Here is a 25440-nt window from a genome sequence, read left to right as displayed (position 1 = left end):
ACAAGTGGCAAACTTGACTTTTTGATGCCAAGATCCACTTGTTGCAGGTCCTATCCTCAAGTTATTTTAAGGGACTTGTTACTGACAGACTCTGACTCAGCAGGAGGATTGAAAATATTTTCTTCTCTTGCAGGTGACACCAGTGATTTGTCAAATGTGGCAGCGAGTTGTAGCTTGGAAGGGTTTTTCTCCCCAAGGGGTAAGTGGACACTCTCTAAAGGATTGACTACATGCTGAGTTGACAACTCCAAAGTTACTGTAGCTATGAAAAGGCAAACCCAAAGGAAAACAGCTAATTCATGCATTTACTGAATCACCCAATTCCTGTTAATGCACAACAGAAGTACTGTCTGTTTAACTGCAAGGAGCCAAGTCCATCTATTACTGCAGCCAAAGGCTTTTACAATAGCAAAGGATTTGGCCCTCCATGGATACAATGTGTGCATGAGAAACAGTAGCATCCCAAGAGCAAAATCTCCCAAAGCTGGGTTTTTTGTTTCATTTTACATGATCAGCATTTAACCATCAGTGAAGCACCTAAGGGCTAAGACCTTGAAAATGGAGCATAGGTGCCCAAGTCGCATAGGCTTACTAGAAATGTTCAATTGGTATAACCAGAATTATGTGAAATGCTGCATAATTAACCCCCCCTCCATATAATAACTGTAGGAAAGGAGGAGGGTGGGATCCCTGTTTAGTCCAGATTTTCAAAAGGTACCTACATCTTCAGTTTCCACTTATATACAGGGACTTTAAAACAAAAGCAAATCACAGAAGCCTCTAAATAAAACTACTCCCAGCCTTCAAACCCTTCTAAAGCCCAGTGTTAAAGTATTTTATTACTGACTTCCTGATGCTCACTAGAGGCTTCTTTAAGCCCTGACTTCTACAAGAAGGTCCAACTTTGCAATATTTACTTGCTTGAGCCATCCCACTGACTTCAGTGGGATTACTTGTATAAGACACAATCCTGGGCTTTGGCTGTGGTTCTCTAACTTTTTGCATGTGTGCAGAATTTTCTGCTTGTGTGGCATTGGGCTGATGTGTGTGCACATATCCAGAGGTCCACCCATATGAAGCAAGTTGCAGGGATTACAGCTGTAATCAGATGTGAAAATGTGGGTTTTTCCCCAGCCCAAGCTGGGGTAATTGCCACTCCTTCCATGACAGGCATTATGCAAGCCAAGCACTGAACACAAGCAGATTGAAAAGAAAAAGCCTGACAAAAAGGCCTTTAAATCTCTTAGCCTGCCACTTGCTTGCAAGCACAACCTATTTCCAGTATTCTTGAACAATTTTATCAAGCCATGCAAAGCCACTGCTCAAATCTAGCTCACAAAAGAACAGTCCCATGATCACTCCAGGATTCAGATGCTTCATTAAGAGCCCCAAATTTGGAAGTACTTACATTTTGTTAAAAACAGCTTGAAACATCCATAAGAAAACACAAAAGAATGTTTGACCTAATTATCTGTCAAACTCCATATATTTCAATTTAAAGTCCTAGGGACCCTGTCTTTATGAAAATAGATTAAAAAATATCAAAACCTCCTAATTTTGTTCAGTCCCTCAAGCTGAGTACACAGATAAACTTTTCCAAACAAGCAGTTGTAATATATTTTGCTCAATCTTGTCAACTTGAACTTTTAAACACTGTTTGAGTGCAGCAACAGCTTATTTTATGGTTAACATTCAAACTCAGCGACCTCTGTAGCACATGCTATACATTGGCAAGAAAGTCGGTTTTTCTTAAGGGTCATTTAGCAAAGAATCCCCGCAAAGCAGTAATTATCTCCGAGTCTATTAAACCTTACCGTGTACGTTATGGTTTCCTCAGTTTCCTGTGAATGTACTGTAGTAAGAACCAGCGCAGCCAAGAACATAGCTGTCAACATCGTGAACCTTGAAAGAAAGGAAAAACAAATCAAGCAGGAATGCTTTTAGCGGTCTGCCTTGCTGGGAGAGGCTGCAGCACCCCTGGGACCGCGTCCTGCCGGGGGAGCCCACCCAGCCCTACCTGGGACAGGCGGCCCGGGCTGCCCGCTCGCTCCCGCAAGGAGAGGGTGAGGCTTGGCCGCGCTTCCCAGCGCGGGGATTTTATCCAGCTGGGAGCGAGGGGCGGAAATAACCAGTCAATGGAGTTTAAAACACCCCAGCGCTCACCGGCAGCAGCGCCGGACGAGGCGCGGGCAGCGGTACTGCCCGCCCGCCGCACGCTTTGGGGCGGAACAGTAATTTTTCGGTCAAAGAGAGGCTTGGGGGACGCCCCCCACCTGCCGGGCTCTGCCAGGGACCCGCTGGGGCAGAGCCGAGCCCGGGGGGCGGCGGGCACGGAGCCGCCGCGCTGCCCGCTCCTACCTGCGGGACCGGGCGAGCGCCGGTCTCTGCTCCCGTCCACCGCCCCCGCTGCGCTGCCGGCGGCCGCTCGCTCCCCTTGCCCCGCTGCCGCTGCGCTGCCGGCGGCCGCTCGTTCCCTTTTTCCCGGTGCCGGTGCGGTGCCGGCGGCCGCTCGTTCCGTTTCCCGCGGCGTCGGTGCGGTGCCGGCGGCCGCTCGCTATCCTTCCCCCCGGTGCCGTGCGGCGCCGGCGGCCGGCGATGCCAGTTCTCCCGCTGCCGTCTGTCGCTGTCTGTCCGTCCGTGCCCGGCGGCCGCGGTTCCGCCGCCGCTGTCGGTGCGTGCCCGGTGCCGGCCCCGGGCTAAATAGAACGGGCGCCTGTCCCGCCGGCGCCGCGCCCGCCCCCTGCCGGCGCCGCGGGAGCGCGCGGGGCAGGTGCGGCCCCGCCGCCATGTTGGGGCCGTGAGGGCAGCCCCGGGCGCGGCGCGGGCAGCGAGAGCACGGGAAGCCGTGAGGGGAGGGCGGCCACGGCCCCGGGAGCCGCTCCCTCACGCCGCTCCGGTACCCCGGCCCCGGGAGCCGCTCCCTCACGCCGCTCCGGTACCCCGGCCCCGGGAGCCGCTCCCTCACACCGGTCCAGTGCCCCAGCCGTGTCCCGGTTGGAATCCTCGAGGAAGCGCAGCACGGCCATCGTTTTGGTGTCTGTCGTGAGTCATGGAAGTGTAGAATCCTTAAGGTTGGGAAAAAAGAGTTTTGAGGCTATCGGGCCCGTCGCTACCATGTTCTTAATTGCAGCCGTGACCAGATGTGGAAATGAGACTGGAAAACTGGGTTTTTCCCCAGTCCAAGCTTGTGTAATTTTCTCTCCTTCCATGACATGCATTATGCAAGGCAAACACTGAACACAAGCAGATCTAAAAGAAAATAAATTCATAAAAAAGGCCATTCGATCTCTTACCCTTCACTTGGTTGCAAACAGAACTTACTTCCAATATTCTTGCCCTCAAGTCCCACATCCACACATTTTTGAACGTTTCCGTGGGTGGTGACTCCACCACTGCAATGCTGTTCCTCAGACATCACCTAAGTTCAGCAATCATCACTTCTAAAAATCTTTCCAGGCCATGAAATGCTGTTATTTCCCCACCCAGGGGGAAAGCTCATGGACAGAAAGAAGGATGAGGAGGCTTTGCAGGGGTTTAGAAGCTTTGGTGGGTTTGAGTGAGGAGAAGGTGTCCAGGAACGTGTTCTCTGGATCTTTATTTAATTCCCCAGTTTTGCTTCTGGGGGACCTGTGGCATAGTAGAGCAGCTCTGTTCTGTTGCTGCAGTTCAACAGGAGGTCTTTAGTTTTAAAATAAGTTTTTGCCTCCTTAATGTAGACCTTGAAGGGCCTGGAGAACTGGAAATCTGAAAAAATGTCTTACTCTGCTGGCCTAGAGAATGGCTTTCCTATATAACCCCATAATTCTTAACATTCAATTATAGTTGATCTTACCCAAAGCATGAGTTCTTTTTTGGACAGCCATACAGTGCTCATTAATTTTGTCTCTGAATCAAATCACTTCTTATCTATTCTAGAATCAGCCAAGCTGGTGGTTTTAGAATACTTGGAGCTGCAACCATATGTTGCCTATCTTTTGTTTTTTAGGTGAGAGAAGGTAGGATTTTCCCTCCCTCATTGCAGTTTCTGTGCTTACAGGTAAGTGGGACTCCTGAAAACGTACTTACAATCCACACACCTCACTGGTAAAGAACAGAAGCAACAACGTGGTGGAATAAAGAAAATCCAAGTTGACTGCATTACAGGACATTTTGCATGTACTTTTGTGTACATATTAATTTCATATTTAACAGGCTGTCTTTTGACATGTGTTCTCCTGCTCCAAAATGATTCCTTTAAAGCCTACATTCCATTATTTAGGGATACAGCTTCACAGTGTTAGATTGACTCTGAGTTGTTCACTTCTGTTGGTGTAAATTGGATTCCTGTTTGTGATGTGGTCCCTCATATATTTCAAACTTTACTGTTTCTTGCTTACAGAAAGAAATGCAGGTGTTTCTAATAATCTAATGACTGCAAAATAACATAATAATTGCTTTTATCTACTATACTCTATCTGGTGAGTATTGAATTGTCATTTCAATTGTGGCATTGTCATCCATGCCGTGCAAAGAGAACAAAATTTAAGTTGTTGGGTTTTGGATTAAGTAAAGAATTTAAAAAGTCTTGTCTTAAGCTACCACATAGGAAAACACTGCCTATATTACAGGACTGCAGTTGGTTTTTTTCCCTCTGTAAAGATGTTCTGCAGAGCAGAGAAGAGCAGGAACATCATTTTGGAGGGTGTCTGAGCGCTGGCTGAGCAGGGAGCCCCCTTCCCTTGGCTTCAGCCAGTGTCACACATGTGCTGAAATGCCCTGCTCTGCCAAGGATGGTTGTCAGTCCTTTGGTGGGAGGTGGGAGACTCAGTCCATGATTTGGTAGTTCAGATATTCCCTGCTGAGACAACTGGAAACGTGTGTGATGTGGGAGAGCAGAACTTAAACGCTTGGAAGTGCTGATGGGAGTGTGAGGTACGTGAATGAGCTGAAGGACAACTTATTTACAAATCTGGGGTGTCTGAGGATGTCCCTGTGGTCAAACCTCCCTCCATCCCTGCTGACCACGAGCAGCTTGGCACTGCTGAGGCCAACCCCTACAACAATTGAACAAATCCTGTCAGGCTGGTCCCTAATTTTCCTATTTTTCCTTACTTTTGGCTCCTTCTGAAAATTGTGCACTCTATTCCCTACTGTTTTAGTGAACTCTTTGTCACATCTCAGTTTTTCCTTTCTTTAAACCCCACAGTTTTCATAAATTCTTCAGCTCAAACGTGTTTATGACTTCAATGTTCACATTTTTTCTTCCTGGCAGGATGTGTTGCCACCCCCCATTGTCCTCAAAAACCCAAGGATAGGTAGGCTGAAGGAATTCTGTGTGTGGTTAAAATGTCACTGCACTCCCAACTCATTCTGGCTGCTAGAATTGTCCCTGGGGGGAGCAGACAGCTGGACATAATTTAGAGCAGGCTGAGATTGATACTAGAGGCTAGCCCAAAAAGGAGGAAAACAAAATTGCAGTTTAATCTCTTCTACTCCCAGATCTGACCCCCTTTTCCTGTTTCAAACATCCCTCCCTAGAACAGAAAATGAAGCACATGGAGAATTTCAACAACTTGTGTTTGTCAGCTCAGGGGACCATCAGTGTCAATTTAAGAGGTTTCTGTCCCTGAGTGTGTCACATGGAGTGACACTGGAGTTGTCTAAACTCAGAGCTGGAGTGCTGGAGATGCTATTTTCATGTTGGACTCACAGGAATTCTAGAACATAAATTATTTTGTTAACATGGCAGGCTGCCTTTCTGCCACGCTGCCTGCAAATGTCAATTTTTTTTCCATGTTCCAACTTGGAAGTGACATAATGGTGGTGAAGGATAAACTGTGAAGAATTAGGTGTCTGATTTTTTATTGCTGATTAAACATGACAAATGTTAAACTTTTATTTGAGGTAATATTTTACAAGTTTATTTATCTTCAAGGGAGGCATCCTGAGTGTATTGTATGTGCCATGAAGTGTTACTGAACTCTAAACTTGATTTGAAAGAAGGTCTGTGTTAGGAAATTACTCTCACTTTTCATATGGCAAAAATTCACCGTATCAGTTTCTTATCACAGGTGTTGAAATGACAAAAATTTAATAAGAACCAGAATGTCAGTAGCAAGGGACAGAGAACAAATTCTCTCCTTCTGCTTAATCCTCCCATTCAATCTAAACATATATTTATTGTTGTTCTTTGTTTATTGCTTTGCAGTAGAGTTCAAAGGTGACAGATGATGCCAACACAGAATTAGAGAAAACTGACAGAGAAAAGATACAAGAGTTGGATTAGAAAAATCTAGTAGTAGAATTCCAGCCTTTATTTTCTTCAAGTTTTCTCCTGTATGAGAGATCTTGCAGGAGTTTTGTTATGCTGAGGCCTCTGGCTAACTTGGGCAAACCAGTGCTTTCATTTTTAAATGTCTGACAATGCTCTGAGGATATTAAAGTATAATGTTGTTGCCATTTTTTATTTTGATTTTTGCTAAAGATCAAGCCTGTGGTCTGCATACAATTTGTCAAGCATGCAATTTGCTTGTCTGCTGCATTTTATGGGGATGTGATCCTGTGTTTTGTGTGTTTCTGTGGACTCCAGCAGAAATCTGGATGCCCAGATAAGGTGGTGACTATTCCCACTGGAGTCCTTTGTCAGTAAAAGAAACAAGAGGGAGAGAGTGAGTGAGTGAGTGGGAAAGGCATTTCCCAGAGGTTTTCCATCTTTTTTGTTAGTGCAGTTGTGCAGCCCTAATAAATTGGGAATTGAAGGGCTTTGGAAGGATGAGTGATTTGCAGATACAGCTGAAAACAACACAAGAAATGAGGGGGTGGTGGTGTGTGGGAAGGATGAGCCCATTTCACTTTCCATATGTGGTTCATCACCTCTTGCATCTCAGGGAATGAGGATTTTCCAGGGCTGCAAACCTCTCCTGGTGATACTCCTGTGTTATGGTTAATGGGTGTTTTCCCAGTTTTGTCAAGGTTGTAACTTTGAGGTCCATCTTACACAAGTTTACTCACAACCCCAGAATATCTGTTTTTATGGATTAACCCTACAGGTAAAGACCCTTTGATGTGGTAAGAATTTCAGATATGGCAAATCTGGGCTGTAACTTAAATGGTACTGTGATGATCTGCAATTTAAATATTCCTCCTCTCTGTAGCTTGTATTTCTGATTTCTTCCATTTTTATACTGTGCATTTTTAACTCTTTGCCATTCTCTAGCAGTGATTTTCTTTCTCTTTTTTTGTCTTTCTCATGCCAGATAAGAGAAACAGCAGCCCAGAAAACATTCATCAGTGTCAATGTGTGGTTTTTGTGACACTGGAGTTGTCATTTCTTCTCCTTTTTCTTCTGGAAAATCAGCATTGCTGCACATAGGAGTTGAAGTCTAATCTGTACTAGGTTTCAACCAATTTGGTTAAAATGAGAACTTTTTCCCAGAAATATAACCCAGCTCATGAGCAGACAGCTTTTCTGATACTCAAAATCTTAGCTGGAATATATACTGATTGTTGTTCTGATTAAGCTGTGCCAGTGCAGTTCCTTGCTCTGGCTGAGAGGCAACATAGAAATGCCAGAATTCAAATCCAGTATCACCCAGAATATGTTGGAGACAGCTTTCAACTCTAGTTTTGGCTTCCTGTGAAGCTTTGTGCAAATCATTTCATCTATTTCTTGGTGCACTCTCTCTGAAATGAGGAAAAGATGTGACTCTTGCCCAGGGAAGCAGGGTGGGTGCATTCACTTACCTGTGCAGGATTTCCAAAGACAGGGATTGGCTTGGATGCTCAGATCCCGTTCCAAGTCCGGGAGTTTGGATGTTTGTCTGTGAGGCTCTGGGCACCTCAGCATCCCCTCAAGGAAAGGAGAATCAGGCAGAACTCATCCACTGCAACGTTCGTGGCTGTGGATGAGAAAAAACTCTGTGCCCTCTCTTTATCCTCCCTCCATGCAGGGAATCCATTTCCCTTCCTCTGTCACTTCTGAGAAGGGCAGGTGTGGGTTGATATGAGTGGAACACCTTTGTGTGACCAGCATGGATTTCTGACTGGCAGCTCAACTCCAGCAGGCTGTTCAAGCCCTAGTTTTCATTTTTGCAATTTCCCAGCATTGTATTTAGCTCCAGATTTTGGGAAATAATGTGAGTAGTTTAACCTTTCTTAAGAGGATTTAGAGTATTCCTGATGGTCAGAAAGTGCTAAAGGCCTTCAAGGCAGACATTCATGTTTGAAACCCTTAACACAAAACTTTCTGCAGAGCCTCGTGGGCCTAAACCTGAGTGTGACAGTGCTGTGATCTTTCAGCACAACCAAACTGAGACCTCTCAGAAATGCTGTGCTGAAGGAGAGCCTTAGAGGAACAGATTTGTGAGGCAGAGCTCTTGCTAAGGACCATTTTGCTTTTTACAATTCAGGAACATAAGGATCAGTAGATATATTAAACAATAATTTGGTTCCATAAGCATCCTCTGAACTTTCTGAATTTTCCTTTATTTATCTTTTGAGAAAAGAAGTTAGTAATAGGGGAAAAGCAGGAATATTTCGTGTTTATATTGTGTGGGGGTGAACTTGGCAAACAATCTGCCTAGTTAACCTATTAATTATTGTCCAGAGACACAACTTTTCTGCTCAGTATCTGCATGTTAATACTACAGGATGTATATCAGAGCATTTGATTTCCCTGGAATATTAACCTTAGTGTCACACAGAAAGCAGAATTGAAATGCCAGTGGGGATTTTCCTCTCTGTGAGATTGATGGGGTTATCCTCTCACCCCTCTTTACAGATACCTGTGGTTGAAAGGGATCAAACTTCTGGAAGAGGCTGGAGGATGATACCACGAAAAGCTGGCACAGAAACGCCCATAACCCTGTATGCTCCCAAAATATGCTCTGTAGGAGTTTACCCACATCAGAGAACAATTCAGTTTTGGGAGTGAGGCAGTGGGAACACCACATCTCCGAGTTATTGAGGTGGAGAGGCTGCAGAACAGCCCCAACGTGTCATTTGTGTCATAGACTAACACATCACTTACTGTACATTCATTTTAAGTCATGTGTAACACAGGGATTCTTCTTTTCATTAATTGGTTCAAGTTCTCATTCTCTGGAAGCTCAAAGCCCTGGCAAATTAATTCCTGCTCATTCACCCATTACTGTGCTTGAACTGTTGTCATTTAGAAGTGATAAAGGCCCAAACTAACCTGATGGATACAAAAATCCCCCAATTCCCCTCTCCACCGCAGTGCAGAGCAGCTCAGCCTCTCCTGTGTCACTCCAGAGACCCTGGAGCTCCCTTTGGCCACCAATGCTCTCAGTGTCTCAGGGGCCATGGGCCTCTGTGGCACCACAGCTGCAGCTCCTAAATGCACTTCTGGAGATTGAGAAATTCAAATGTGCCTCTCTGGGGGCTGCACAGCCCAGCAGGGCCTGAGGTGATGCCTTGTGTCCCCTGGTGGCTCCCCGGGCTGGCAGGTGCTGCACGGAGCATACACCAAGAGCTTCCCGGGAGGCTTTGTCCTCAGCTGTGGTGTGGTTTGCATTTCCTCTGCCAGCCAGGGAGTCTTTGCTGCTTCAGGCTCCCACTTCCTGCAGAAGGCTCCACAAGGTTGGTGCCAGAGTTTGCTGAGCAGGAATTCAGTGAACATCAGGCAAAGGAGATGTAGATGCTTGAAGAAAAGCACTGGATGCTTTGTGCAGGAGCACTGCTCTGTCCCATGGCTTTCCATGCATTTATAGAATCCCAACTAAAAGAGGAAGAGGCATGTGGCAAAAACCACTTGCATCAGTGCAGAGGAGTGGAGTGGATTTACCTACTCACTGTTTTTACTTCCAGACTTCCTATTTATTACTTTTTATCCCATTTTGTGTAGAAAAGCTTTTTGATTTTCAGCTCCCTTACTCTTGGAAAAAAATGCCTTTCTCACTGTAATGTTTGACAGCACATTAAACAGTGAGCTGTGGTTGAAAAAAATTTTGACTTCTAGAGGCAATACTTAGTATGTGTCAGAGTTTTAGAGCTTGGTCATTTCTGCTCACGTTCATCCTTCATTTTTCAGATGTAGATCTCTTAATAGAGCTTTTACCATAGAAATTCCACTTCTGCAAGAAAACACTAGAGCAGAAAAAGCAGAATTGATTGAGCTTAAATCAAAGGAGAGCCCTTGGTTCAACATTTTGTCAGCAAATTGTGGCTGAGTTATTAATTATCTGTCTCAGTTTGTAAGTACCTGGAATCTGTAAATCTTTCAGGAAGGCCTTTAATATACAAATCTCTACATGTTACTGGAGCTCCTGACTGCTATCTCTGAGGAAGCTGTGGACACACAGAACTATGTCATCCTGAAGATGGATGATTTAAGTCTGTTGAAGCAGATTGTTAGATTGTGTGATTGTAAAATAGCTTTTTTGGCACTTGCTGCTGTAGGACTAAGGGTCAGATTCTTTCTCTGCCTTGCACTGGAGATGCATCAAAACTTGTGTGGTCTGGCTGCAGTGGGCTGGGAGCCTGTTCCATTTCTGTGGGTAGCTGTGCACGTGGCTTTTGGGGACAGCTCCTGTAGTTGCTGGTAAATTCCTCCTTGCTGCTTTAGAAGGAATTGCACAAAACCAGAGGAGGTGGCTTTGGCCTCAGGACTGTGGCACTGCAGTTGTTAAGAAGGACCTTTCCATGTTTTCCCCATGCTTTCCTTCAGTGGATTCAAAAGGACATTAGCTAAAAGCACAGAGAGAAATAGAATTTTGTTTCTCTGAAGGTGGAGGATTGAGGAGGTTTGCCACCTTCCTTTGGAGCTAATAATGATTCCAAGTTAACAGTCACATAGTATGTATACAAAACACTTCCATGTAGAGAATGTCAGTGGCATTTTTTGGATGGAATTACTCCAGATTCCTCATTCAATTGACTTTCACCTCCAGCAGGACAGTCATTATTTACTTAAACCCTTCTACAGTGCAGGAAATGTACCTGTGAGGAAGGCCTGAAGTGTGGCAAGGTGTGGTGTTCAAAATGGGTTTCAAGTGCTAGAACTTCATTTAGCATTGGTAGGTGAAGGGGAAGGACAGGATCCTCTCTGCTGCAAAACACATCTTTACTTGGTGTGGATTAACAGTTTCTCACTGTTAGAAATTTGGGGTTTTAGTGTGAATCTCAGGAAGGGAAAGAAGTGCTGTCCCAATACTTCATTTAGAGTCAGGAGGCCTTCTTGCACTGCACTGCTGCCTTTTCAGAATGACTTCCAGTGTCAGACAAAAATATCATGGAGGCATGGAAGAAAGTGCAGTGGATTTATTTGCAGTAATCTTTGGTAGAGAAAAACTCCTAATTTCCCAGGAGGAAATGAAGCTCACACACATTTCCTTCACAAAAAGGTAGGGTTGTTTTTTTGTCCACCTTGAGATCTGAATGAAATCCTTATTCCCAGTTGGCAGTGTGTGACAAAGCATACCTTTGGTGCCAGGCTGCAAAAGGGATTAATCATCTGGTGAATTTATTAACAGCAGTAATAAATTAGAGCTCTCAGGGATCCTCAGTGATTTACTAGCCTGAATTTAAAAATATGTGAATGGTGTAAGTGAATTGCAAGATAATACTAACTAGAGATGTTTGCTCACAATTGAACTTCTGCTTCTCAAGCTATCAGTTGTTTACTGGTCTGGACCAATGAAGTGCTAAAAGCTAAATACTGTAAAATGTTAAACTTTGATGAAAGATATGAAGACAGAAACTGTTTCTTTTGCCAACACTGTGGTCAACAGCAGTGCCCTGACCTGATTACTTAAGCTGATGTTTTTCCTAAATCTGTCATGAATCAGTAATTATCAAGTTTTGCAATACTCAATGATTCTCTTGTGAATAACAAAATTATTTGTTATTGTAGGTTGGTATTTTCTAAAAAGAAGTGTTCAACTCTTGCATCTGCAGCCTCTATACAGTGTGCTTGGGTTTTTTTTGGTGTTTTTTTTTTTTTTTTTTTTTGCCTGGAGAACTGTGGAATGCCACAACAAATCTCCTGAAGAGTTTCACAAAATGTGAGGAGAATTCAATCTGGTCTAATCTGGAAGTGACCCCTCTGGTGTCTTATAAAATAAACTTTGGTGTCAGCGTGTTTTTCCAGTCACGGTTGGAAGATTTCCAGTACAAGTATTTAGTTATGGGGCTTGACTTGTAGGGCTTCTAATAGGAAAAGGAACTTGTACAACATATTGTTTTTATTAGTGGGTTGTTCTCATAGAAATTTAATATGGCAGTGCCAGAAAAAATTCCCTCTTGCCTTGCACCAAGTGCCATGTAGTTGTGTGAGGTGGGTGTGCATGGGGACAGAAGTGGGCCCAGGTCCCTGAGTGAGGCTGGAAATTCAATCCATGCTTCCCAAGATTGTGGAGGCATAATACTAACAGCTGGCCTTGGAGCCCTAGTAATCCTTGCAGGCTGGCAGAGTTTTCTGAGAAATAGGAGACCAGAATTAGGGGAACTTATCAGATAAACTGAGTGAGAGATATGGTAAGTGATGCATTGTCTGTTTAGTCATTTCAGCAGAAAAGGTGGGGTGGCAAAACCTCTGTGTAGGGCTTATTTGGTGGATGTTTTGGGCTCTGCCCGTGCACATCTGTGGCTAATCCCCCATGGAAATTGCACTTCAAGCCATGTGTGAGGGCACTGTGGAGCTGCCGTCCCTGGATCCTTGTCTGGGAATGCCACTGAGGATGTGGTGAGTGGGACTGTGCTCCCCCCTGGCAGCAGGCAGGGAGAACGTGCAAACGAGCAAATCTAAATGCAAATGTTCACATCTAACACTGGTGGAGATTTATCCTAATGATAGGGGAGTTGATAGCAGGAAAATGGAAAAAAAGAAAAAAACGAGGAAATTTGAGCCATCCAGTTATTTTCGGGTGAAAATTGCTTCACTTAGATTTGTGGTTTTAAGTAAACGTGCACATTAAAAGAATGCTGACCTTTAAAAACGTGAGTTTAGATGATTTGCTATTGTTGCATATACACTTACAGGCAGCAGAAAATACCATAAGCCTTTGAGATTGGGAATGCACCATGGAAACAAACAGCACCCTGGCAAAATAAAGAGATGTTTCCTCAATGGAGCCCCATTAAAAAGCTCAGCTGAGTTCCTTCTGAACCCTGCACGAAGGGATACTCCAAACTTCTCAAAGAAAAATGCACAGCGAAGTGGGGAATTAAACGGTATCACCGTGCTTTGCTGTAAAACAAAGAAGGCTTTTGTGAGAGTCTTGAGTCGAAGTGTAAGTTGTGGAACCATTGTGTTGGAATGCGATGAAACTCATTCCTCTGGGAGATCAGGAAAAGGATCTGGAAATGTGGTGCTGCCCTCCAGTGGCGCCGTGAGCGGGTCTGTCTCCAGTGCTCGCAGGATGTTGGCTGGAGGGCAAACAGAAACGTGCAAATATCTCCGAGAGGACTGGGTAGTTACAGCTCAAATGTCAGGGCAGCGGTGGAGAAGAGGGGATGTGAGCCTCAGCCCAACTTGCCCTAGTCTGCAACTGCTGAATTGGTGGTTTGTCCAAGGTTATTGTCAGCCAGAGGAAAGAACTCTTCCCTGCATGCTACATTATTCCTCTTCACTTTTAGCTTGCAAAGTCTTCTGCTCTAGTTCACGAAGGAAGGAGTTCATGGATGAAATGGGCTAAAATTGTGAATTGCCTGAGCAGACTCACCTTAAAAAGTGGGATAATGTCTTTGTGGAGAGTGCCAGCAGAGTCTAACACATGCAATTAAACTAATTTTCCTCTTGCTTAAACTGTGGTAATAACTCCCCTCCACACCCCTTAAGTCGGGGGTTTGCTTCTTTGACATGGCTTGAAGGAGAAAAGAGTAAGTTATATAAGCCATGTAGCAAGCTGCTACCTACAAACATTGTGTCTTGTGTGAGGCTTCAGCAGCTGCCTTTCCAAAGGAATTACCAGTCCCTGTATGATATTAGGGAGAGCACAGGAAGCACAATGTTAGGGAATGCCTACAGAGGTGTCTTTCCTTGGGATCTTAGCAGCAGCAGGGCTGCTCAGTGAGGGTTAAACTTTTCTGTCCTGGTGTGGTGTTTCTGAGGTTCCTGCTCTATCTTCATCTTCTGTGCAAAATATGGTTTCTGTTTCCATTTGGTTAAAGTTGTGTAAGACAAATTCAGGAAAAGAATCTGAGTCTGGCAAGACTAGGAATCCTAAATACAACCACTTGTCTTAAGGTTCAGGTTCTGGGAATGCCAGAGTGTTTCAGATTCCCAGAGGGCACCACAAGGGACTCTAGGAGGGGCTGTGTTACTCCAGTGTGTACCTTGAGATGACAAGGGCTATGTGTGAGGGGAAAGAGTGAGATCCAGAGGGAAAGGGTATGAAAGGCTCTTGCTGAAAAGTTTCTTTGTGTGTATTAATATCAGTGCAGATAAAAGGAGAAGTAAAGACAACATTGATGGCAAAGAGTTTTCATCAATGTTTGTTGTCTGTGCAGAGTCTTCAAAGACGCAAATGAGAGCTTGGACTTCTGCTGGGAAAGTCAGTGTAATAGGCAGAGTCTAAGGAACACTGAGGAATCAAGCTTCCCTTTATCCATGCTTATGGGGCACATCTTCCTGTTCATGTTTCCTGCAGTCTCTTTTGTTCTGCTCTTAGTGAAAGCACTTCTGCTTGGAAGACAAAAATCAGTTCTGGTGGGTGCAGAAGCCCTGGAAGTGTGGACAGACCTGTGAACACACACATACCTGCACACACACACTCACACAGAGCCATTGCAGCTGTGTGAGGGCCTTTCTGGTGGCACCTGCTCTGCTTCCATGGCTTCTGCAGAGGCTTCTCTGTCAGCTGCACAAAGCAGGTGCTGCAGGTTATCTCTGGGATTAGGAGGTAGGAGGAGCCCCTCTGAACATGAACCAGCAACTCAGAGCATGGTGCTGGAGTCCACAGTCAGAGACCTCACTCCAGAATATCCTGGCCTTCTCTAAGTTGCTGTGAATGAGGCAAAGTCTTTTCCTTGGTGGGCTGGTGTTTGACTCCATGGCTGTTTCCCTCCAAGGAATACTCCCTTCTATTAAGGTAAGATTAGACATTGTGGCTCAGTTCCATTGGGTATTCTCTGGTCTGGGCTGAATCAGGTTGAATTCAGAGGCTGACTGTAGTGTCTGATGCTGGTTTTTGATGTAGAGAGAGATGCAGATACTCTGCAGAAGCTGCTTAGTGATTTTATAGACACTTGGAGGCAAGCTGGATGGAAACTTCCAGGGATAACTAAGTCCAGTTCCAGGGATACTTCCAGGGAAACTTCCAGAGATAACTAAGTCCAGTTCCAGGGATACTTCCAGGGAAACTTCCAGAGATAATGAAGTCCAGTTCCAGGGAAACTTCCAGAGATAATGAAGTCCAGTTCCAGGGAAACTTCCAGAGATAATGAAGTCCAGTTCCAGAGAAACTTCCAGAGATAATGAAGTCCAGTTCCAGGGATACTTCCAGGGAAACTTCCAGAGATAATGAAGTCCAGTTCCAGGGAAACTTCCAGAGATAATGAAGTCCAGTTCCAGGGATACTTCCAGGGAAACTTCCAGAGATAATGAAGTCCAGTTCCAGGGATACTTCCAGGGATAACTAAGTCCAGTTATCCAGTTATGGGCAGAGAGTAAAATATCATGTCAATTCATATAGTTGTTAATTAATATAGATGTTAACTCATAATCCACTACACTGATGTACATGTAATATTCTTATAATGACAGCCTGAGGCTTTAAACCTTATCAGACTTCTGAGCATAGAGGATTAGACTGAAGCACACAACAGCTGAAGCTGCTACGTATGAAACAACAGTGAAACAGTAATTTGTTAATATTTTGTTACATCTGTCCCTTTATGTGGGATATTTTGTCCCACATCACACAGTACAACATATCCAGGGGTAGGTGTTGTTTTCCTGAATATTTTGTTACAGCTGTCCTTTTATGTGGGATATTTTGTCCCACATCACACAGTAAGGCATATCCAGGAGTAGGTGTTGTTTTCCTTGCTTTTCCCATCTGTCCCATCCCCCTAACCCCACCTGGCTCTCCAGGGTTGTCCCTGTGTTACTTTGGTTCAGTGCTTCTCATTTAGATTTTAGTTCAGCAGGTGGTGTGGGATATCTCAAACAGAAGAACACTCAACAGAGGAGCAAACAACTGCTCTGTGCTTAGGGCCATCTTCACCTTTCATCAAGCCTTGCAGAACCGCTCTAGGCTGGAATGTGAAGTAATTGCTGGCTCCTCTGGTGTCTGTTTTATTTTGTGTGAGATACAATCTGTGTCACGGATGTTCCCAGTCTACCTTTGGAGGTTAATTTGCTTGAGAACCACACTTGCAGCATCCTTCAGGCACCGCATGGAAGGCAGAGCAGTTGGATCTCTCAGGAAGTTCTGCTGCCCTGTAGCCACAGAGCCAGGAACATCACTTTGCTTCCAGCACAGCCGTTCCCTCTCCTGCCCCAGGGGGAGTGTAACCCCTGCAGCGGAGCTCTCTGCCGCTGCGGCAGCGCGGAGCTGCAGGAGCCGGGAGCTGTTTCCCGACGGCCTTGGCAGATCCCCACGAACACCAGGTATCTGTCGAAGTGAATTTGCCAGTTCCTCCGGCTGCCCTGGGGAGCTTTGGAAGTTCCTTGAGCCTCATTCCTGCCCACATGGAAGTTACAAGACGTGACTGCCCTGCCAGCAGGGCTGGTAAATTCCAAGAAGCCCAGATACTGGATTCACAGAAATTACAGCCCTGCTGACCACACTGGTCGAAGCAGAAATGTTTTGGAGTTTCATGAGCCTTAGCTGTTTCTCCATGTAATTTACAAGTTCCAATTGTGCATCTGCGTAAGGGCTTTGGCACAGGCAGCCGGGGCTGTTGTTGGCTGCAGCTGCAGCCAGCACAGTGCACAGGCAGCTCCTGCAGCCCTTCAGTGCTGATGGGTTCCCAGCACAGCTTCTAAACCTGGTGGTCTCTGGCCAGGGTGATTTGGAGCATGTCCTTCCTGTTGATTTAGCAGCTTCGGGGATGGGATATAATCTAGCGCATCACTGATGACCCTGTGCTTTTATTGGAGCCTAAAATGAATGATTTGGGGAGATAATAAATTCTGCTTCTCAACCAGCGAGTTTGGAAAGCTCTCTGTAGTATCTTGATGTGGAGGGAGATTGGAAGTAAAGTCAAGTTATCAAATAATGAGAATATGATTTTTAGGAATTTTCTACAGAAATATTTAGATGACAGTTTCTAAATTCTGTTAGTGTTTTCCTCTGGTGAGACACCAGACATGATGTATTTAGATGGCAAAGAGGGAGGATTTTAGTTTTATAAAGTCAGGGTAAATTGGCTAAAACCATGTCTTATCATCATGCTTTGTCTCTCAGAATTTACAAGTGTCCTATCAACTGTAGGTACTGCACTGAGAAAGAAAAAACACTCCAGTTTTCTCAAAATATCTGACATTGGGAGAATTTGTTAGGAAAAAAATATAAAAGTGTGGAATTTTTTTTAATGGATAGTGGGCCATATATTGCACGAGCTATTTGGATCAAAAGGGTTCTAAATAACCTTGATGTCTTTCCCCTTCATGTTCTGTAGACACCATTGAGGTAGAAACAACTTTTTTCCTAATTGTGTAAAATGTGCAAGTTGAATCTTGCTACTTCATGACATTTGGAGCCTGGACTTTGCAACTTTAACATTCTTTCAGCATCGTTTTTAGGGGTGTAGTTAGAAATGTGAGTGTTCATCTATAATATACATTGATGAGAACCAATAGAATATGTGATATATATTTAAAAATAACGTGGCTGCCACAATAGATTGGAAAATGGCAGGAGGAAAAAATAAGTTTGTATTTGGTATTTATATGGTGTATATACCAAATAAGGAGAGTAAGAAAAATTTATCCAGATGGGATATTACTTATGTCTCTGTACATTACCACCCAAAACTGTGTCTGTGTCATCAGGCAAACAACAGTAACAATGGAAAAGGAGATTTCTAGTTGGGTCTGCATTTCCAGTGCCTTCCTTTGTGTTCCCTTTGCAAACATGAGCAGTTTTGCTCCGAGGGTATCTCAGTACGGTGGGGAGGTCAAAGAAGCTGATCAATCATAGAAAATATTCTGGAAATGCTTCCCTTGGTAGCTGACACATGGGTTGTTAATCATTCTCCTTTCCCTGAAAAAGGGAGTGTGGCAATCTATCTTTATGTCAGAGCAGTTTTCTGTGTCCAGGGTGTCTCACTCTGGCTCTGCACAGCACAGGAGTTGTGCCAGTGTGGCGTAGTCCCTGCTGATGTAACTCTTCCTTCAGGATGTTGTGGGCAGCTCCTCTTCTGGGTGCCTGCTCTGCACATGTTTTTTCCATTATATTAGTAGCAAAATCAACTGGCACTTGTGAATTTTCTTGCACCCTGCCCCCCTTGACTCTGCCTCTCGTAATTAGGCATTGAATAGAATTTGCTGGAAGGAGCAAGAGGGCAGATTCTGCTGATTTGGAAGTAGGCCTTGATGTGTGTGACTCTGAAGTTAATTTTGTCAAAGCCATTGATGAATAAAACTTTCCTCATGTTTTCCCTTTTTGTTTAAAGTTAACTCCTACTTTACAACCTTATTACTCACCTTGTATATATATCTCCAGTATAATGGTTGCAGCTGCTAAGAGAGTAATTAAACTTCAAAGCTTTGTTATTAAAGACTCAGCAAGGACACCCCAAAGCAGAAGAATTTGCAGTTTAGACTTTACAAATCCATCCTTAACAAGTCCTTAGTGAGTAGGGATTATGTAGCACAGGAAGAGCATTTTCTGTACGGAGGATCCTTGCAAAATCTGAACACAGTGAACTGCATGGAGTACAGTACACAGCTGAACGTTCCAGGATTATGATTTTGGGATTTTCTGTATTTCTTTTAATAGATATGGCTTTGCCTTGAAGGGCGTAGCTGAATATAATTTCAGATAAGCAGGACTCTGCAGTCCAGGATTTTGCCTGACAGTCATCTGTAAAAAATGTTAGTTGATGTTTCATTCCAAAATAATGAACAAAAGCCTTGATTCTGCTCTTAGATCTGGGTTTATGAATCATCAAAAAGTGCATTAACCTATGTGTGTGGGTGGCTCAGCTGCAGTGTGTGCCCCGAGCTGTTGCTCCATCAGGACTGTGGAGTCATCCAAAAGGGTGGACAGCTTTGTGCTCTTCCCTGTCTGTGCTGAGGAATGGGACAAGTGGGAGGTGCATTAACCAAAACTGGGAGCCCGTGGACCTCCGTGCTCGTTACTCAGAGCCTGCAGCCTGCACTGGGCATCTCTGGAGCACAGCTTTGGGTGGGACTGATTGCATGAGCCTGATGGAATAAATATGGCATCTGAACATTTCCAAGCATGCAGTCAGGGGACAAGGGGGCTGTCATTTAGAACGTCCTTTACTTGCTGAGATACTTGAGCCAAAATTCAGAGGATGTGTAAAGTTATCTGGAAGTCTTTTTTGGGTCCTTAAAGGAGGAATTACAAATTCTTTCTTTTGATACCATAACCTGTTTCACCACAGTCACCTTATTTTCTTTCCTGATTGCCAAGGCTTCATCCTTCACAAATGTTTTGTTGTTTCTGTGTTGTTTCTCCCATTTCAAGCAGTAATTGTGGAATAGTGTGCTGAAATGTACATGATTTTTGGGAGGAATTACTATTTTTCATGAGCACACTCGGTGAATAGATTTTCAGCTAAGGTAAAGCTTGAAGGAACCCCCCCTGGGCAGAGGTACAAAAAGAAGCGAGTCTGTAGATCTCCTTGCCTCAGCCTTTATGGACACTGCAATTTATGTGGGTTTGGGGGGATATTGGACAGGTTGGTGAACAAAACAATTTTTTAGGGATGCTAAATGCATGGAAACATATGTCCTAGGGAGTTCATGAGCTACAAATTGTTGGAGAGTATTTGGGAAAATACCTCTGATTTTACCTTGTACTTGCACCTTGTTTTAGTTGCTGCCAGGTTAATTAGTTGGATCTTTGGTCTGTTATCATTGAGATAAGTTTTGTTGTAAGGAATGCCTACCTCACATTATTTTTTGTTTGTATAGAGATTCCTAGGAAATACCAGTCTGGTTTCTATTGCTTCAAAAGCAGTGAGAGCAGAGGGGGAGATTAAACACATTAGTATTTAATTAATGCCTTATCAAATGCTTCCTCCTTGTTCTCTCTTCATTTTTCTCCCAGGTTGTCCTGTTGTAAGTGGATGTGGTGCTCTGTAGTTCAAGTGCAGCATCTCATCTGCACACTGTGCTCTGGCAAAGGCTGAACCAGGGAGTGGCAGCAAGTGATGGGAAGGTTCCTTTCCTTCTGGGGTGGCAAAGGAGTCCCAGGGCAAGAATTGCTGAATCCTCTCTTGGCAGTGAGAATAAGGGAAATAAGGAGAAATACAGTTAATGCCATTTTCTTGTGGCTCTCACTGCAGTAGCTGAACTGGGATAGAAGTGTGAAAGGGGAGGAAAAAATATGAAGGAGTAAATGGTTAGGCTTTTTTGCCTCTATCCTTTTTTCCAGAGAGGCTTCAGAGAGGGAACTCTGAAGCTGGCCATGAGCACTCAGCAGGGAGGAGGGAGGCAAAAAAGTTGTGGAAAAACGAAATGTGAGGACCCCATCACCTTCTGCACCACTCTGCCCTGACATTTCTCTGTGAAATGTCATTTTCAAGTGATGTTTCCAACCACATCTTTCTGTTTATGTTTCTTCCCATCTTTCTGAAAACCCTCCCTGGAGAACGCGTGGCCATTATTGGGGTTCTGAGAAGCTCATGGTTTGTTTTCCCTGCGAAGCTGTTCCCCTCCCTCCCTGAATCAGCTGCATTCCCCCGGGAGGAGGCTCCTTCCTCCCCCTTCCCCGGGCTGATCTCTTTGGGCTGTGGCTGCTCTCAGCTGATGCCGTGTGCTGCAGCAGCCGTGGCTCTTCTCTGCTGCAGCAAGTGCTGCCTCCTGACACTGCCTCCCCTGGGGGATCATTAGCAGGGTGGAGGCTCTTTGCTTTCCTAGAAACAGGAAGAGAAGAAGAGCCTGAGAGATAGGAGGCCTAAGCAATCTAGAATTAGATTACAGTATGAACTCCATGACATCAGCTCCCTTCAGTCTTCCCACCCATTGGCTTTCTCACGGCATTTCTGCTTAGGCTGATCTGCATCTGAAGATATCCATAATAAAATGCTAATTTCTTTTGTGGTCAAAGGGTCAGAGCTGCCTGTCCCACTCCCCATGACTGACAAGTCAGGAGTATGGAGAGCTGCACATGGAACTACACAGGTAACTGTATGTATCTAACAGGCCAAAATTCAGAGCACTTCAGAACTACTGTCAAGTGATATAGTCACCTTCAAGTGTTGTAAATTTAAATAAAACCTACAAGGAGTAATGAGGTTTTTCAATCCTTTGGAATTGGACTGCTAGGTCCTTTCTACAGCAATTATTCCTCACACTTTATATGTGCTTGGTCTGTGGAACGATGCCATTCACTCATGAATGATGTGCTGGATGCATTTTTGGCAGTAGTAAAGGTCAAAATAAGTAAAGCAATAAATAAAAATGTTTGGTGTATTTCCCCTTTAATACAACTGTTTAAAAATGATAGGTAATAGCAAGGAAAAAAATTAGTGCAAGACCAGTGTTTCTAAGTCTTGGTAGCTTTGAATTATTTTCCCAGGAAGGAGGAAAAAAGGGGCTAAGAAACCACTTTGGTTTCCTCTGGAGCCTTAGTGCCAGCTGGAGACAATGTGGATCTCCGTGTGCAGGAATCCAGGTTCTGTATGGATGTTGTGAATCTCCGTGTGCAGGAATCCAGGTTCTGTATGGATGTTGTGGATCTCCGTGTGCAGGAATCCAGGTTCTGTATGGATGTTGTGAATCTCCGTGTGCAGGAATCCAGGTTCTGTATGGATGTTGTGGATCTCCATGTGCAGGAATCCAGGTTCTGTATGGATGTTGTGGATCTCCGTGTGCAGGAATCCAGGTTCTGTATGGATGTTGTGGATCTCCGTGTGCAGGAATCCAGGTTCTGTATGGATGTTGTGGATCTCCGTGTGCAGGAATCCGGGTTCTGTATGGATGTTGTGGATCTCCGTGTGCAGGAATCCAGGTTCTGTATGGATGTTGTGGATCTCCGTGTGCAGGAATCCGGGTTCTGTATGGATGTTGTAGGTCCCATTTCCATGTGCTCCCAGACAAAGCAAGGTGTGGATTCTCCAGAGAGATTGGAATGAGTTCAGAGTCGCTGCATGAGCTGCAGTGCTGTGGAACTGGCACTTACCTCTCCAACCTTGCAGACAATATCTGCTTACTCAGGCTCCTTGTCTCACTCCTGGAATTCCTCTTGCCCCCAGCCATGTTTCCTGCTCTGGAAGGTGCTCCATGTCTCTGCACGTTCAGAGGCACCTCCAGACACCTTGGGATATGCAAATTCCTCTCTCTGGGGAATGGTTCACTCTGAGGATTTAACCTGTGCACCTGTGCCAGCACTTCTCATCTCCAAATACACGGATTGAGGATCTGAATACCCATTTAACTTCCTACCAATGGAACATAATGAAACATGCCTTTGGTTAAAAAATGCTGACAATTTGTGGGATGGAGATGAGTTCCAGATCCTCATTCTTATTCAAAGCTTGTGGCCAGACTCATCTCTGTGTAGAAGAAATGGGTAAAACTCACATGGAGACAGCCAGGAGGTTGCATTTCGTTTTTAAGCTTCAGGTCTGAATAGGAATAATGAATAAAACAATGTCTTTAACTCTGCTATGTGCTAATTATGTGCTGAGACATCCCCTTGCCCCTCAGAGAGCTGTGGAGGTGATGTTCTGTCTGTCAGACTGCAGGGAAGATTTGCCAGGTTGTCTTTTGGAGCAGTAGATACCAGCGGGTTCTCTGATAGAGTTGATATCTTGCTGCTTCCTTCAGCTTCAAGTCACAAAATTCATATGGGCTGGGATGCTCAGAATGGAGATACAAAACCTCCAACATATCCCTGGATGTACTGGAGGGTCCAAATGCTGTGCTCTGAGCCAATCTAAGCTGGAAAATCGTACTATGAATAGAAACTGTGGTGGTGAGGGCTGTGCTCTGCAGGTGAGGAGGCTCAGATTTCTTTTGGAGACACAAGAAGCCAAAGGGCCATAAAGTGTGTCAAATTAATATCTTGCACTTGCCCAGGTGTCCCAGCCCATTGAAATGGGCTAGCTTTGTTCAGTCCCTGAGGGAATTGGTGCATATTAATGTTACACACTGCCCTTTGCTGTGCTCCAGTTCCATGTGCTTCTGCTCCATCAGCAAACACAGGCTTCCTCTCTGCTTTTTCATTTGTCTCATGGAAACATACATACAAATCCATAGGTGTATTTTTGTGCATGTGTTATAATAATACAAAGCAGATTGTAAATAATTGTAATACTTTGAAATCATTTCAAGTAATTTGGAAATCCTTTGGACAGAAGTGACTCTTGCCATTATCACTATCTTTAAATTTTAGGTATGTCTTGTATGAAGAGAATACATTGTTGAAGTAACCACCTGAGTAAAGGATGGAACTCTTTTCCTTCCATTTTTTTTCTCCCAACCTGGTTCCAGGTCTGGCAGCACCCTACTCTGGGAGGGACTGAGGTGTCACTCAACAACACCAGTTGATTTAGATTTCCCACTTGAGCTAAGGCTGTGTTTTTGTAGGAAAGCTGTCCAGGTTTGGTGGGATGACATTTGGCTCCTGTGTCACCATCATGATATTGCAGCTGCTCCTGTTAGGAGCTCCTGGATGCTTGTTTAGATGCTGAAGGCAATGCATTAGGAACTGATGGTGAGTGATTATTATCCAATCAGTTCCTGATGCAGTATCTGCGACATCAAAAGCTCTGCAGTGGTTTTGGTTGCCATTTTTTAATTTTAAATTTCAAATGTTGAATCATAACAAGGTCAGTGTACTAGGAAGAAAAAACCTCCAACTTAATTGCACTGCTCAGTTTTTTAAGGAAATTGATACCTTTTATCTAAGAAATGCTAAGAATAAATATTACCAAGAATGACTCTGGGTAGCACTGCTGGAGAGCATTATACATCTTGTGCAAATTTTACTTTTAAGCTCTTCAAACCTGTTGTTTGGTGGTTGAATAGTTGAGCACAAATTAGTCAGCAAGTGTGTTCTGCTTCTCAAAAGGGCAGGAAATGATGCAGGCCTGCAGCAAGCAAGGCGAGTCTGCAAATTCACTGTGTGTGAGCTGTGAAATTCAGAGGAAGCTCCAAGCCAGTGCCAGCGTGGGTGGGCTTTCAAATGCAGCCTTTGGCACTGAGAACTACAGGCCTAATGTTACTGCCCCATTTCTCACACTTGTGCTGGGGCTGGAGAAAACACTGCCTTGGAAAGGAATCATCTACTTCCACACCTGAGCCTTGATAGTCCTGCTGTGTCCTCTGGGTGGGTGGGTGTGTGCCAGGGATGTTTGTCCATTTGCTGTAGGTCTGGCTGTACTGAGAGCAAATTGCACACCCCACTTTAGCAGCATATGGTCATCCCAGCCCTCAGGCATCAGCACTTCTGCTTCTGCCCACTTCTGTTTGGAAGTCAATGATTTTGGAGACAGTTGGGGTTTGTATTTCTGTTTCAGGCCTAAAAACAAATAATCTGAAATGTATCAGACTGATTTAGTGAAGCTGCTCTTCCCACAGGGGTGCCCTGGTTGTTTTTAACTGGGAACTTGTTCTGTTACTGCTTTTGTGGCACACGTGGTCTGTCCTAAAATACTCTGCAGTCACAGATATTTTCATTAACTTCAACTTTGGGTATGGAAGACAGATAATTACAGTGTACAGGGGAGTGTCAGGTGACTAATGAGAATGAGATTAAATCCATACAAATGTTCTGCTCAAGCAGCACTTATACATCAGGGCTTCTTCTCTTAGCAGTTCCTGAGGCAGCAGTGGTGTCCCTGCACCAGGGCTGTTTCAGACAGGGAGTTTTATCTCAGAACAATTTTCTTCCAAAATTCTGCAGGACTAAAAAGAACTCGGATCATACCCGGTCTTGTTGAGCATCAACTTCTGTACATCAGAGTGAGCCATTTTTTAGCAGGTTCCTTTGATCCCTAGTATAAAACAGGAAGATTTTCTGGCAGGCTACAGATGCTCCCTGGAATCTCACACATAAATAAAACTTAGGGATGTATCTCTAAGGATTGGGCATCTGGAGCTTTCAGCCACAAAACTGGGGTATAATAAATATATTTTATGTGCTCTGGCTATATATAATATTTTTTTCTGCTATGTATCCATAGGCTGACTAGAGCCATCTAATGTTAATGGGAATCTTGTATTGATTTCTGCATCTTTGGATTGTTCCTCTTGAGCAGGGAATCTTCAACTGCAGGCAAGTTGCAAGAATCCTGACTGGTTTGAATTGAGATGTTACCAAGGTCATAAACATGGGGAAAAGGGACTGTAATTGT

General features: G+C 44.4%; 1 protein-coding gene across 2 annotated transcripts in view; it reads right to left on the bottom strand.

Moving 5' to 3' along the window:
* The window catches only part of EFEMP1 (EGF containing fibulin extracellular matrix protein 1), a 46469-nt gene extending 43792 nt beyond the window's left edge, over window positions 1-2677 (bottom strand). The window contains exons 1-2 of one of the 2 annotated variants that reach the window (XM_066546046.1): window positions 2359-2677; window positions 1815-1902 (exon numbers count right to left, since the gene is read on the bottom strand). In XM_066546046.1, coding sequence (XP_066402143.1) covers window positions 1815-1895 — 81 coding nt within the window. In that variant the 5' untranslated portion in view covers window positions 1896-1902; window positions 2359-2677. Of the gene's footprint in view, window positions 1-1814; window positions 1903-2017; window positions 2138-2358 lie in introns of those variants that run through there. The other variant, XM_066546047.1, reaches the window with a different exon arrangement.
* Window positions 2678-25440: the final 22763 nt, after the last annotated feature.

Source organism: Molothrus aeneus, chromosome 3, assembly GCF_037042795.1.
Source record: "Molothrus aeneus isolate 106 chromosome 3, BPBGC_Maene_1.0, whole genome shotgun sequence".
NCBI lineage: Eukaryota > Metazoa > Chordata > Aves > Passeriformes > Icteridae > Molothrus > Molothrus aeneus.
This window is presented reverse-complemented; position numbering and strand designations above follow the sequence as displayed.